The sequence below is a fragment of the Bubalus kerabau genome, chromosome 14 (assembly GCF_029407905.1).
Source record: "Bubalus kerabau isolate K-KA32 ecotype Philippines breed swamp buffalo chromosome 14, PCC_UOA_SB_1v2, whole genome shotgun sequence".
NCBI lineage: Eukaryota > Metazoa > Chordata > Mammalia > Artiodactyla > Bovidae > Bubalus > Bubalus kerabau.
This window is the reverse complement of record NC_073637.1, coordinates 3,457,113-3,468,738: the sequence shown is the minus strand read 5'-3', so window position 1 is coordinate 3,468,738 and position 11,626 is coordinate 3,457,113. Positions and strand designations below refer to the sequence as shown.

Sequence of the window (11,626 nt, the reverse complement as noted above, 5' to 3'; positions counted from 1 at the left end):
TCCTGCCCACAGGCTCTTGAGCCCGCAGGGGAGACCCCAGTCCTGGCCAGCCCTCTCCTCTCAGCGTAGGAGAGACGCCAGGAACGAACCGGCCAGGCTGTGCCCCGGCTCGTGCAACCCGAGGAAACCGTGAGATAGCAAAGCCCTCAAGTGTGTGGTCGCTGCGGACCAGCGGGGAGGGACCAGCCCGGGGACACAGGGCAGGCGGGAGGAGGGGGTCCACCTGCCAGGACCAGCCGCCGTGAGGCTCGGGCGTCCTGCCCTCGGCGGATCTCCGTAGGGAGGGCGGCCCAGGGCTCTCTCCGGCTCTGCCTGCTTCTTCCCCCGGGCCCTCCCCGCTTTCTCCACGAGCGCCGGCCTCCTCCGTCGGTGCCTTCGCCCACTGCGCAGTCAGCAAGGTCACCATCCCGAGTGACGATTCCGGCCTCGGGCCCGGACCCGGTGGAGGCCACGGGGTCGGCCGGGAGGGCTCGCGCGGGAAGGGGAGGGCCAGGGAGGCGTCCCGGAGGTCTGCGGAGGGAAGCCCAGCAGGGGCGGGAGCGGTGAATGTGAAAGTGTACGGACAACCGCCGAGGGTCGTGCACGCGAGGCTAGGGAGCCCGGCCCGGACTCGCGCAGGCAGGTCAACGCCCCCAGCGGCTCCGGCTGCTGCCCGCGTCCCCCAGGACAGCCGAGTGCCGGTCCTCCGGCGCCTAGAGCGTCACCGGAACTGCCTCCGCCGCCTGGGAGGGCGCTGCTTCCCGCGAGCGGAGGGGCTCCGGGTGAGTGCGGGCGAGCCTGGGGCTCGGCGGGGAGAGGGCGGGGTGCGGACGCCCGGCCGCGCAGGGGCAGGAGACCGAGACAGGCCCGGGGGGCCGGGCACCGGGACCCTTGTCTGTCCCCGGCTGCGCTTGTGAGAAGGCTCACGTCTCGGAGGAGAGCGGAGGCGGCGGGCTGCTTTAACCTCGTCGGGGCCAGACAGAGCCTCCCCCGCCCTGGCTGACGCCGCGGGACAGCCTCCATGCCCCAGGGTGACGCCCCGGGACAGCCTCCGTGCCCCAGGGTGACGCCCCGGGACAGCCTCCGTGCCCCAGGGTGACGCCTCCGTGCCCCAGGGTGACGCCCCGGGACAGCCTCCCCCGCCCAGGGTGACGCCCCGGGACAGCCTCCGTGCCCCAGGGTGACGCCCCGGGACAGCCTCCCCCGCCCAGAGTGACGCCCCGGGACAGCCTCGTCCGTTCCCTGAAGTGGAATCAGTCTGCCTGTGACGCTTTTGTAAATTGTTGCGTTACCAGCAGTGCAGTGCTCCTTGTCCTTTCCCAAGGGTGCATGAAGGTGCTTGTTTGCCTGATTGTCTCAATGCTCCTAAGGGGCCACTGCTTTTAAGCCTTTGCTACTTTTAGACTGAAACATATTTTAAATTTCATTTTTAATTGCCTACCACGTGGAACAATGTGGGACCTGTGTTTAAAATATATATATTGGCTGCTTGTTTATTTTCTTCTCTGGTTACCTGCTTGTAACTTTTATTAGTTTTTCATGCTTTCTTATGTATATATAATGAGATATCTTGAGGCTATGAATCCTTATCTGTGTTGCAGGTATCTCTCCCGTTTGTTTTTTAATGTTTTTTATTCCAAATGTCCTGTGTAGTTATGTCTGTTAGACTTCACCTTTGGTGTCACGCTTAGCAAAAGCATTCCTCAATTCAAAATTACACCATTCAGATCACTTTTTATTTTTTTGGTTTCATGTTTTTATATTCAGATCTTTTATCAAGAAAAAATTTAAATACAAAGAAATGTCTCCAGACATTTATGCATGTGTGTGTGCTAGGTCTCTTTGCGACCCCATGGACCATAGCCTGCCAGGCTCCTCTGTCCATGGGATTCTCCAGGCAAGAATACTGGAGTGGGTTGCCATGCCCTCCTCCAGGGGAACTTCTCCAAGGATCGAACATGCGTCTCTTATGTCTCCTACCCTGGCAGATGGGTTCTTTACCATTAGCACCACCTGGGAAGCCCAAGGACTGCTTAAAGGTGCTGGTTCGTCCCTTGTGGATCTGAGACCACAGCAGGCAGCTGACAGGTGCTGCCTCATCGGTCTGGGCTCCTCATCTGCTAGGAGGCTGGGATGAGGGGAGCTAGTGTGGCCTAGACAGAGTTCCCACTAGTTTCTGGGGTGTTTGCTTATTCAGGACCTTGGTTTATAGTGAGGTGGCTCCTCCAGGGCAGGCTCTGAACCTCCCTTCACTGAAGGAGCTCTGACTTCCCCCCTGTCATTTTCTCCCCTTTTTCCTCTTTCTCCCAGGCAGGGGTCCCACTGTGGGCATTTCTGCAGGAAGCAGCAAACAGAGCCCGGCCTGGATCTCCAGACCACCACGGAGAGGGCTGCCCTGATGGACACATGCACAGGTGAGGGGGGTGGGGTGGCCCAGCCCAGAGGGCTGTCCTGGACTAAGGGATGTGGGGACAGCTTAGGAGTTGGAGCTTCCCCATCGACCTGCCTGGCGGCTGTGGAGATGTCACTGGACTCTGGCAGCTTCTGACACTCACAGCGCCCCACCTTCATGCCTTTGGGCTCCCTGTACCCCACCTCCTTTGCCTTCCAGGCCACTTTTTTTTCCATAATATTCGCTCGTTCAGCTGCACCGGGTCTTAGTTGTAGCACGCGGGCTCTTTTAGCTGCTGTGTGTGAACTCTCAGTTGCAGCAGGCAGAGGCTAGTTCCCTGACCAGGAGTCGAACCTGGGCCCCCAGCATTGGGCGTGTGGAGTCTTTTCTCCTAGCCACACTCTGCAGCCCGCTGTCTCTCTGGAACCTCAACCTGGATACCTCTGAGAACAAGAATTTTGTTTTTCAAATTGTAGTTGACTTACAATGTTGTTAGTTTCAAGTGTACAGCAGAGTGATTCACTTATATGTATATTCTTTCTCATGTTTTTTTCCATTATATGTTATTGTAAGATATTGAATATAATTCCATGTGTTATACAGGAGGACCTTGTTTATCCATTGGGTTGCCCAAATAATTTGGGTTTTTGGTAAGATGTTACAGAAAAACTTGAATAAACTACGTGGCCAATCCCAGGGTTTTTTGTTTATATTGACTTCCTCTATTTTTTTTTTTTTTTACCAATATTTTATATATAGTAGTTTGTATCTGCTAATTCCAAACTCCTAATTTATGCCTACCCCCTTTGCTCCTTCTCCCTTTCCCCTTTGGTAATCATAAATTTGGTTTTGGTCTGTGAGTCTGTTTTGTAAATAAGTTCATTTGTATCAGTTTTTTAGATTCCACGTATAAGTGATATCATGTATTTGTCTCTGACTTACTTCCCCGGTAAGACAGCATCTAGGTCCGCCCGTGCGGCAGATGGCGTCATCTCCTCCTTGGTGGCTGAGCACTGTTGCATTGTCTGTGTGCGCCACACCTGTCATCTGTCGATGGACATGTAGGTTGTTTGCATGTCTTGATTGTGAACCCAGTGCTGCTGTGAACACTGGGTTGCATGTATCCTTTTGAGTTTTCCCCGGATATATGTCAGAAGTGGGATTTCTGGATCATATGGTAATTCTGTTTTTGGTTTCTAAAGGAACCTCCATACTGTTTTCCATAATGTCTGCACCGGTTTACATTCCCACCAACAGTGTATGAGCCCTTTTCTCTACCCCCTCTCCAGCATGTTATTTGTAAACTTTTTAGTGATGGTCATTTTGACCAGTGTAAGGTCTCTCCTGTTGTTTTGGTTTGTATTTCTCTAATAATTACCAGTGTTGAGCATCTTTTCATGTGCCTGTTGGGCATCTGTGTGTCTTCTTTGGCGAAATGCCTATTTAGGTCTTCGGCCCATTTTTTGATTGAGCTGGTTTTTTGTAAATGAGTTGGATGAGCTGTTTGTATATTTTGTAAGTTAAGTCCTTGTCAGTCACAACACTTGCAAATATTTTCTCCCATTTCTGTAGCTTGTTTTGATTATGGTTTCCTTTGCTGTGCAGAAGTTTGTAAGTTTGATTAGGTCCCATTTGTTTTTGCTTTCATTTCTTCTGCTTTGGGAGACTGATGTAACGAAACATTGCTATGGTTTGTCAGACTGTTTTGCCTGTGGTCTCCTCTAGGACTTTTACGGTATCACATCTTACATCTAAGCCTTTAGGCCATTTTGAGTTTATTTTCTTGTATGGTGTTAGAGAATGTTCTAAACTTCGTTGATTTACATGCAGCTGTCCAGCTTTCTCAGCACCACCCTATGGGTGCTCTGGGATGGAGGCTTCTCTGCTGGAGGTCGCCTGTGGCTCTGGGGCATTGAGCAGCCTCCCTGGCTTTCCCCACTTGGTACCAGTGTGACCAAAAGTGGGGTCGAGCTGCTCACCACCTCAAAAGCCAATAGAGGCAAGGGTGACAGAAAGGAAAGTTTGCTTTATTTTGGATGCCAGCAACCTTGAGTTGGGAGGTGGGGGCAGTCAAGGCCACAGTGTTGTCTCAGGGAGTCCAGGATCTGAGAAAGAGGCTGGATCCCAGCATGTGCCATCCGCACTGCTTGCCCCTGCATCCCCAGACCTCTGCTTTGTTTCCTCCTGCTCTGCTGCCAACTGCTCTCTGGGCTCCAGTCCATGTGGCCAAACCAGGGAGTCACCAGAGCCTGACTGAGGGTCTGTCCCCAGGCCTGAGACCGGGTAGACTGAGATTAGAGGCTTGGGCTTTTCTGGAGTCTCAGGAAAGGACACTGACCACCCTCCCCCGGTCCCTCATTCATCCTGAGACAACAGGGGTTAGAGGTGGAGAACTGGGCAAGATGAGGACAGGCAGGATAACAGGCTTGCTGTCAGCTCTGTCAGCACACAGCTCTCCAGCACCACCTCTGTGTCCTTAGCCGAGTTCTCTTCTGAGTTGTGTACCTCTGCCCTCTTTTCCAGCTTTCCAGGCTTCCTTCTGTGCAGCTTCAGCAGCTGAGCACAGGGCTCAGAGTGCAGAGCTGATGCCTCGGCAGGCGGCCCTGAAAGAAGGGGGCTGTGAAGAGGCCACGCCAGGACTGTTACAGGGTCCTTCCCAGACACTGGGGCTTCCGGACCCTTGTGGGAATGAGGAAGCTGCAGAGAAACCCAGAGGTTCCCGTCGGAGACATGAGGTTCATGAGGACAGAGTGTCCGGGTCAGAGGTCACCCTGAACACAGCGTCTGCAGTTGATGGGAGAGGCCCCTGGAAAGGACAGCCTTACCGATGCAGCACCTGTGACAGGAGCTTCAAATGCTATTCAGACGTGGTGAAGCACCAGAGCATTCACTCTGGGGAGAAGCCCTACGAGTGCAGTGACTGCGGGAAAGCCTTCATCCACAGCTCCCATGTCGTCAGGCACCAGCGCATTCACAACGGGGAGAAGCCTTACATCTGTAAGGAGTGTGGGAAAGCCTTCAGCCAGAGCTTCAACCTCATCAGACACCAGAGGATCCACACAGGAGAGAAGCCGTATGAATGTGCTGAGTGCGGCAAGTCCTTCAGTCAGAGGTCAGACGCTATGAAGCACCAGAGGATTCACACAGGGGAGCGGCTCTACGAGTGCAGCGAGTGCAGGAAAACCTTCATCCACAGCTCAAACGTCGTCCGGCACCAAAGGATTCACCACAGAGAGAACCCCTACGAATGCAAAGAGTGTGGGAAAGCCTTCAGCCAGAGCTCCAACCTCATTCAGCACCAGCGAGTCCACACAGGGGAGAAGCCCTATGCCTGCCAGGAGTGCGGGCGCGCCTTCAGCCGCAGCTCCTTCCTCAGTGAGCACCGGCGCATCCACACTGGGGAGAAGCCCTATGAGTGCGGCGAGTGCGGCCGCTCCTTCAGGGCCCTGTCAGGCTTCTTCCGGCACCAGAGGATCCACACTGGGGAGAAGCCCTTCCGCTGTGCGCAGTGTGGCAGGGCCTTCCGCCTGAGCTTTCACCTTATCCAGCACCAACGAGTTCATGGCACAGAGTGAACCTGCTGTGGGGTGAACGTAGAGTAAAAGCTGAGTAAACACGGCTGGAGGGTGGGTAGCACGCCCTTCAGTCTTTGCCAGCACCCCGAGGCTCGTGCGCTGTGCTCCGCGGGCCACAGGAAGATAACACTGTCTTGTGGTCTGTGAGCTGCCCGTGGACACCCGAAGTCTACCACTGCCTCCGGGAGCAGCGGAAAGGAAAGAGGCTAGGGAAGGAGACTTGATGCTGACAGGTGCCTCTGAAGCTGCTGTACTTCATTTTCACAGCACTGGGGTTTCCTGGAGTATACTTTACATGAGGTGCAATGCCCAGCTCTTAAGTGTTTGGTTATATAACAAATACAACCTGTTCTGACCTTTATGACTACCACACTATCAAGATGCTGACTATTTCCATCAACCCAGAAAGACTCCTCGGACCCCTCATCCTTAAAAGCAACCAACAGTGTTGTTCTTGTCACTATAGTTTTGCTTGTTCTGAAATGTTACATAAATAGTGATATAATTTATACTCTTTATGTATTTTTCCCTGTGCTCAAGTTTTGAGGTTTATCCATGCATCAGAGGTTTGTTTTTGTTTTTTTTACGTTCACAGCACTTTTGAAAAGTGGTCACTGTTCATGATCTAATACCTCGGACGTCATGATACAGCAGCTTTACAGACACCTGTAAATGTTACTTGCCAGATAGGAAGGGAGAGGTGTCTTTGTTGGGGATGCTACTCTGAGTATCATAAAACTCTGCCATAACAAACTGAGTGAGGTCATGTCACTAAAAGCACTCTGAGTATCATAAAACTCTGCCATAACAAACTGAGTGAGGTCATGTCACTAAAAGCTGACTGTAATGTAACCTGGCCACAAGTCCTGGGGGTCCAGCTGCAAGACCCAAATCTGTAGTGGCCAGGCTGTGGTTTGTTGCCCCTTCAACAAACCCATGAAGTTCCCTTCATGGGAACTGTCTGCTCTAGATTAACTCCTGACTGAATTATGTGGGTCCTGTAGCTGGCTGGGATTTCCAAAACAGTGGCTCAACTCGAGGGCTTCTGTTGGTACATGTTTGTTTCATGGTGTCCGCTCAGGTGACAGGGCTGTGGAGCCTGTAGGGGCAGAGGTGCTCTCAGAGTGGATTCAGTGGCTCCACAGCACTGGGCTGCCGGCTCCTGGGCCAAAGTGAGATGGAAAGCCGAGCCTGGGACTCCCATGCAGAGCCAAGACCCGGGTTTGTGCTACCTCCCAGGTATAACAGCGCTCTAGAGGAAAGCTTGCCCTGCTTAGACTCTGGTGGCCCTGGATCATGAGGTCAAAGCAATGAATTTAAAGAAGTCCCCAAGCACACAGGACAGCATCTCACTGAGGGTTAGCAAAACCAGCAAAGAACAGATACAGACCACAAAGAACTTCAGATTATTGAAACTACCAGATAATGCAGGCATGAGAACAGTTATGTGTGAATGTTTAAAGAAATATTAATAAGACCTCTTCCCGCTAAAACCTGGAACAAGACAAGGATGCCCACTGTCACCATTTCTATTCTACATAGTACTGGAAGTCCTAGCCACAGCAGTCAGACAAGAAAAAGAAAACATATCCCAACTGGAAGAGAAGAGGGAAAATTACCATTACATGCAGATGACATGATACTGTATATGCAAAGCCCTGAAGAGTCCACACAGAAACACTAGAACTGATAAAGTGAACAGGGTGACAGGATACAATGTTAACATACAGAAACCTGTTGCATTTCTTTACACTAACAATGAAATACTGGAAAGGTGTTCACGTACTGTTGAAGCCTGGCTTGGAGAATTTTCAGCTTTACTTTGCTATTGTGTGAGATGAGGGCAATTGTGCGGTAATTTGAGCCCCAGCAGGACGCTGGCAGGCGCTGGAGCAGTGGCTGTGCAGCTGGAGCGACTGTGAGGAGAAACCCCACATCCAAGGGCACAGGAGAAGCCCCAGCAAGATGGTAGGAGGGGCGAAATCGTGTCTAGAATTAAACCCCATACCCGCCAGAGACGCTCAGAAGGCTCAAACAAACCTTGTACACACCAGGACCCAGCGACCCCATAGAGACTGAGCCAGAACTGTGTTCAAGTGTCTCCTGAGGAGTTCTGGGTCAGCAGTGGGCTGCCTCAGGGGCAGGGGCTCTGGGTACAGCATACCTGGGTATGGCATAAGCCCTGTTGAAGGAGGTCCCCATTAACCCCACCATAGAGCCGCTGGAACTTACACAGGACTGGGGAAACAGACTCTTAGAGGGCACCATCAGAACCTTCTGCACCAGGACCCAGGAGAAAGGAGCACTGACTCCAAAGAGACTGACTCAGACTTGCCCATGAGTGTCCAGGAGTCTCCAGTGGAGGTGTGGGTCGGTAGTGGCCTGCTTCAGGGTTGGGGGCACTGAGTATAACAGTGTGTGCGTGGGACCTTTTGAACGAGGTCACCATTATCTTTCTTATCCCCACCATAGTTTGGCCTCAGGTCAAATAACAGGGAGGAAGCACAGGGCCAACCCATCAACAGAAAATTGGATTAAAGATTTACTGAGTATGGCCCCGCCCACCAGAACAAGACCCAGTTTCCCCCCTCAGTCAGTCTCTCCCATCAGGAAGCTTCCATTAAAGGAGAGAATGTTTAAATTGTTATCTATATCCTGGAAGTTCCAGCCATTCTCAAGACCCAGACTCATCACCTTCAATGTTTAAGCCCAAGTAGACAACAGCCAGGGGCTTGCCAGGTGGCGTGATGGTGAAGAGTCCACCTGCCAGCAGAAGATGTGGGTTCAATCCCTGGGTGGGGAAGATCCCCTGGAGAAGGAAATAGCAACCCACTCCAGTATTCTTGCCTGAAGAATTCCATGGACAGAGGAGCCAGGCGAGCTACAGTCTGCCATGGGGTCGCAAAGAGTCAGACACGACTGAGTGGCTGAGCACGCTGAGCACAAAGACAATGGCCAGCATGTCGTGCCAGCCTGCAGCTGACACTGGAGGGCCCAACCGCTTGGATGGGCTTCCACGACTTCCTGTGGCCCCGTGCAACCACCACAGTAACGCGACTTGCCGGGGTCCAGCCCCGGTGGATCCAGGGGATTCAAAGGGGAGACGGCTTTGGCGATCAGAAAACAACAGCTTACTTAAATGTTAATTAAAGATATAAAGAGTGGTTAAATAAGGATAGCTCAGTGAGGAAATTCAGTGGAGAAAAGAGGCTGAATAATTCAGCCAGAAGGTGAGAGAAAGAACGACATGGGGAGACCAAGCTTTGGTGAACAAGGCCCGCACTTTATTTTCCAAAGTAGTTTTTATACCTTAAGTTATGCATAGAAGATAATGGGGGAAGGGGTAGAGTCATGCAGTAAGCCAGGCTTTCTTCCTGCAAACTTATCATATGCAAAAGCTTAGGTGATTTGCATCATCTTCTGGCCCAGAGGCCTGTTAACATTTTAAGAAACTTATTTTTCTCTAAAGGTGATTATTCTAAAATCAGGCACCACCTTCCAAAAGCATTAGATAAAGTTGCATTCCTATAGGGCAAAGGTGTGGTGGGCTGTAACAAGAAAAAGAATTAACTCAAGGGTCCAACGTTACAAACATTAAAGCTACTACTTACACCAATTATATTAATACACTGCCAGGGACACAGCAGGTAAGGGATAGGGAGACTTAGCAAACATTGGCCCAACAAGTGAAAAACCCTTCACCAATACAATTTCTAATCAATCTTTTAACCGCTCAAAGGAATCTATTCAGACAGTTTAGAACATCTCCTGCCTCTCACAGGTGGGAGGCTCTGAGCAATCATATGTGGCCGGAAAAACCTATTCAGGCAGGCTAGAGGACTTCCAAAGGAGTTTGTAGGTTGAAACACTATCACACCCAGGAACTTTATTAACTGGAGCTATAAGTTAACTCTTTTTTTCTTCAGAGAGAGGTAGTGGGGGACAGCCCCCCGTAAAATCAGAGGTGTAGGTGAGAGCACAAAGCAGAAAGTAGGCAGACTCTGGTTTTGGGGGTAGATGCTTGAGAATTTCCAGGGGGACTCCTGAGGCTTGATCCCGCCTTTGCATATGCCGAGCCTCCTTCCTCATGACCTTTGCCTCGGGGGGAGCTCCTGCTCCCGGCAACGACTCTGCACTTTAAAACAAGTTCACAGACTCAGGGAGTGTAACAACATGAAGCAGAGTGAACAGAGAGAGAGACCCACACCTGGACACAACACAATGAAAGCACAGACCAACAAGATGAAGACCTCGAGGAGCCGGAGAAAGACTCAGTCACACCATCAGCCCACTGCTCAAGACAAGAGGAAGAGGCAGGAGACAGCGGGCCATGTCCTCAGCGCACTGAGAGAACACCTGTCCTAGAACTGGCTCCCAGCAGAACTACTTTTTGTAGATAAGGTGAAAACATGTATAAGGTGAGTAAAAACTCTGAGTTCATTATTAAGCAGTTTTCACTGGAAAGACTTCTAACTAAAGTTCCTACTAGAGAAAGAAGAACAATGATTTCCAAATGATGGCCTTCAATACCAGATGAATGGCTGATGTGACTGAAGAGCCACACTGTGTGAGGACGCACGCTGGGCCCTTCACAAGAGCACGGGGGCCAAAGGGACCCTCAGGCCCTAAAAGCCTCCTCTGTTGGGAAGAGCTGTAACACACTCCTCCGACACGACTGCAGTGACTTAGCAGCAGCAGCAGCAGCAGAGTAGTTTAATGTAATTACTAAATATAAACTGTATATGTTTCCAATCGAAGAAAAAATGCAACTTAAAATCAACAAAAACTTACTATATCAACTGAAAAATAAATAGAATAAAGATCTGAAGATAAAACTGATTGATCAGAGCAAGATGGCAGAAACCACCCAAAAAGGTTCATAATCACAGTAAACCTGACAAGACCAACGTCCAGTTGAAACAGGAAGGCTGGTGGGAGGAGCCTGTAACCCAGAACAGCAGCACCTGTGAAGACAACGTAGGCAGAGGCAGGGGTCCACCGAGGGGCCTCTGGAGGCGAGATGCCCACCCATTTGCCGTGTGAAATGCCGGAAGGGCTCTGGGGCTGGAGACAGCAGGTCTGCAGGGTTCTCACGGGAGAACAGGAACCATCTCGGACAAAAGACAAAGTTCTGCCATCAGCACCAACTTCACGGGCAACTGCACTCAGCTGCTCCAGAGGCCGCAAGGCCCCTGTGCTCAGAACACCTGCCTCGTCTCCACAGGTGGACGACCAGCACCAGTGACCAAGGAGGTTCTCAATGTGCATACAAATTCAAAGCAAAGAGAAGGGACCTTTTGCAAATGCAAAGGAAACAGAGAGTGCAAGAAGTGTAGAAAAGGTGAGTGAAGCGGGAGTCAGTACTCCTAAGGAGATAAGCAAGGAACTGTGTCCACTGAAAGAGAACAGCATGGGGCTGCCCTGGAGGTCCAGTGGTGAGGACTCCCCTGCAGGGGTCACAGGTTTGATTCCTGGCCAGGGAACTAAGATCTTGCATCTCATGCAGTGCAGTCCCCACCAAAAGAGAACAGAATAGTATTTTTAAAGGAACAGTTTAAAAGAAAACAAATCTTAGAAACTACATGTGGTAACCAAAATTAAAAACAAAGAAGATTGAGAGATTGAGAGATAAAGTTGAGAAAATCTTTTTAAAGGAATAAAAAGACAAGGAGCTGGATAA

The 11,626-nt window shown here is 51.0% G+C and overlaps 1 protein-coding gene across 1 annotated transcript; it reads left to right on the top strand.

Moving 5' to 3' along the window:
* Nucleotides 1-245: 245 nt before the first annotated feature.
* On the top strand, nucleotides 246-8,925 carry ZNF696 (zinc finger protein 696). The gene is made up of 4 exons (XM_055545617.1): nucleotides 246-761; nucleotides 2,290-2,393; nucleotides 3,326-3,432; nucleotides 4,895-8,925. The coding sequence occupies exons 2-4, from the start codon at nucleotides 2,386-2,388 to the stop codon at nucleotides 5,944-5,946; spliced, it is 1,167 nt and encodes a 388-aa protein (XP_055401592.1). The 5' UTR covers nucleotides 246-761; nucleotides 2,290-2,385; the 3' UTR covers nucleotides 5,947-8,925.
* The last annotated feature ends 2,701 nt before the right edge of the window (nucleotides 8,926-11,626 follow it).

Coding starts and splice junctions, on each gene's coding strand:
- ZNF696 (XM_055545617.1), top strand. Junction 3,433..4,894: donor TGTCATCTGTCGATGGACAT/GTAGGTTGTTTG, acceptor CCTCTTTTCCAG/CTTTCCAGGCTTCCTTCTGT.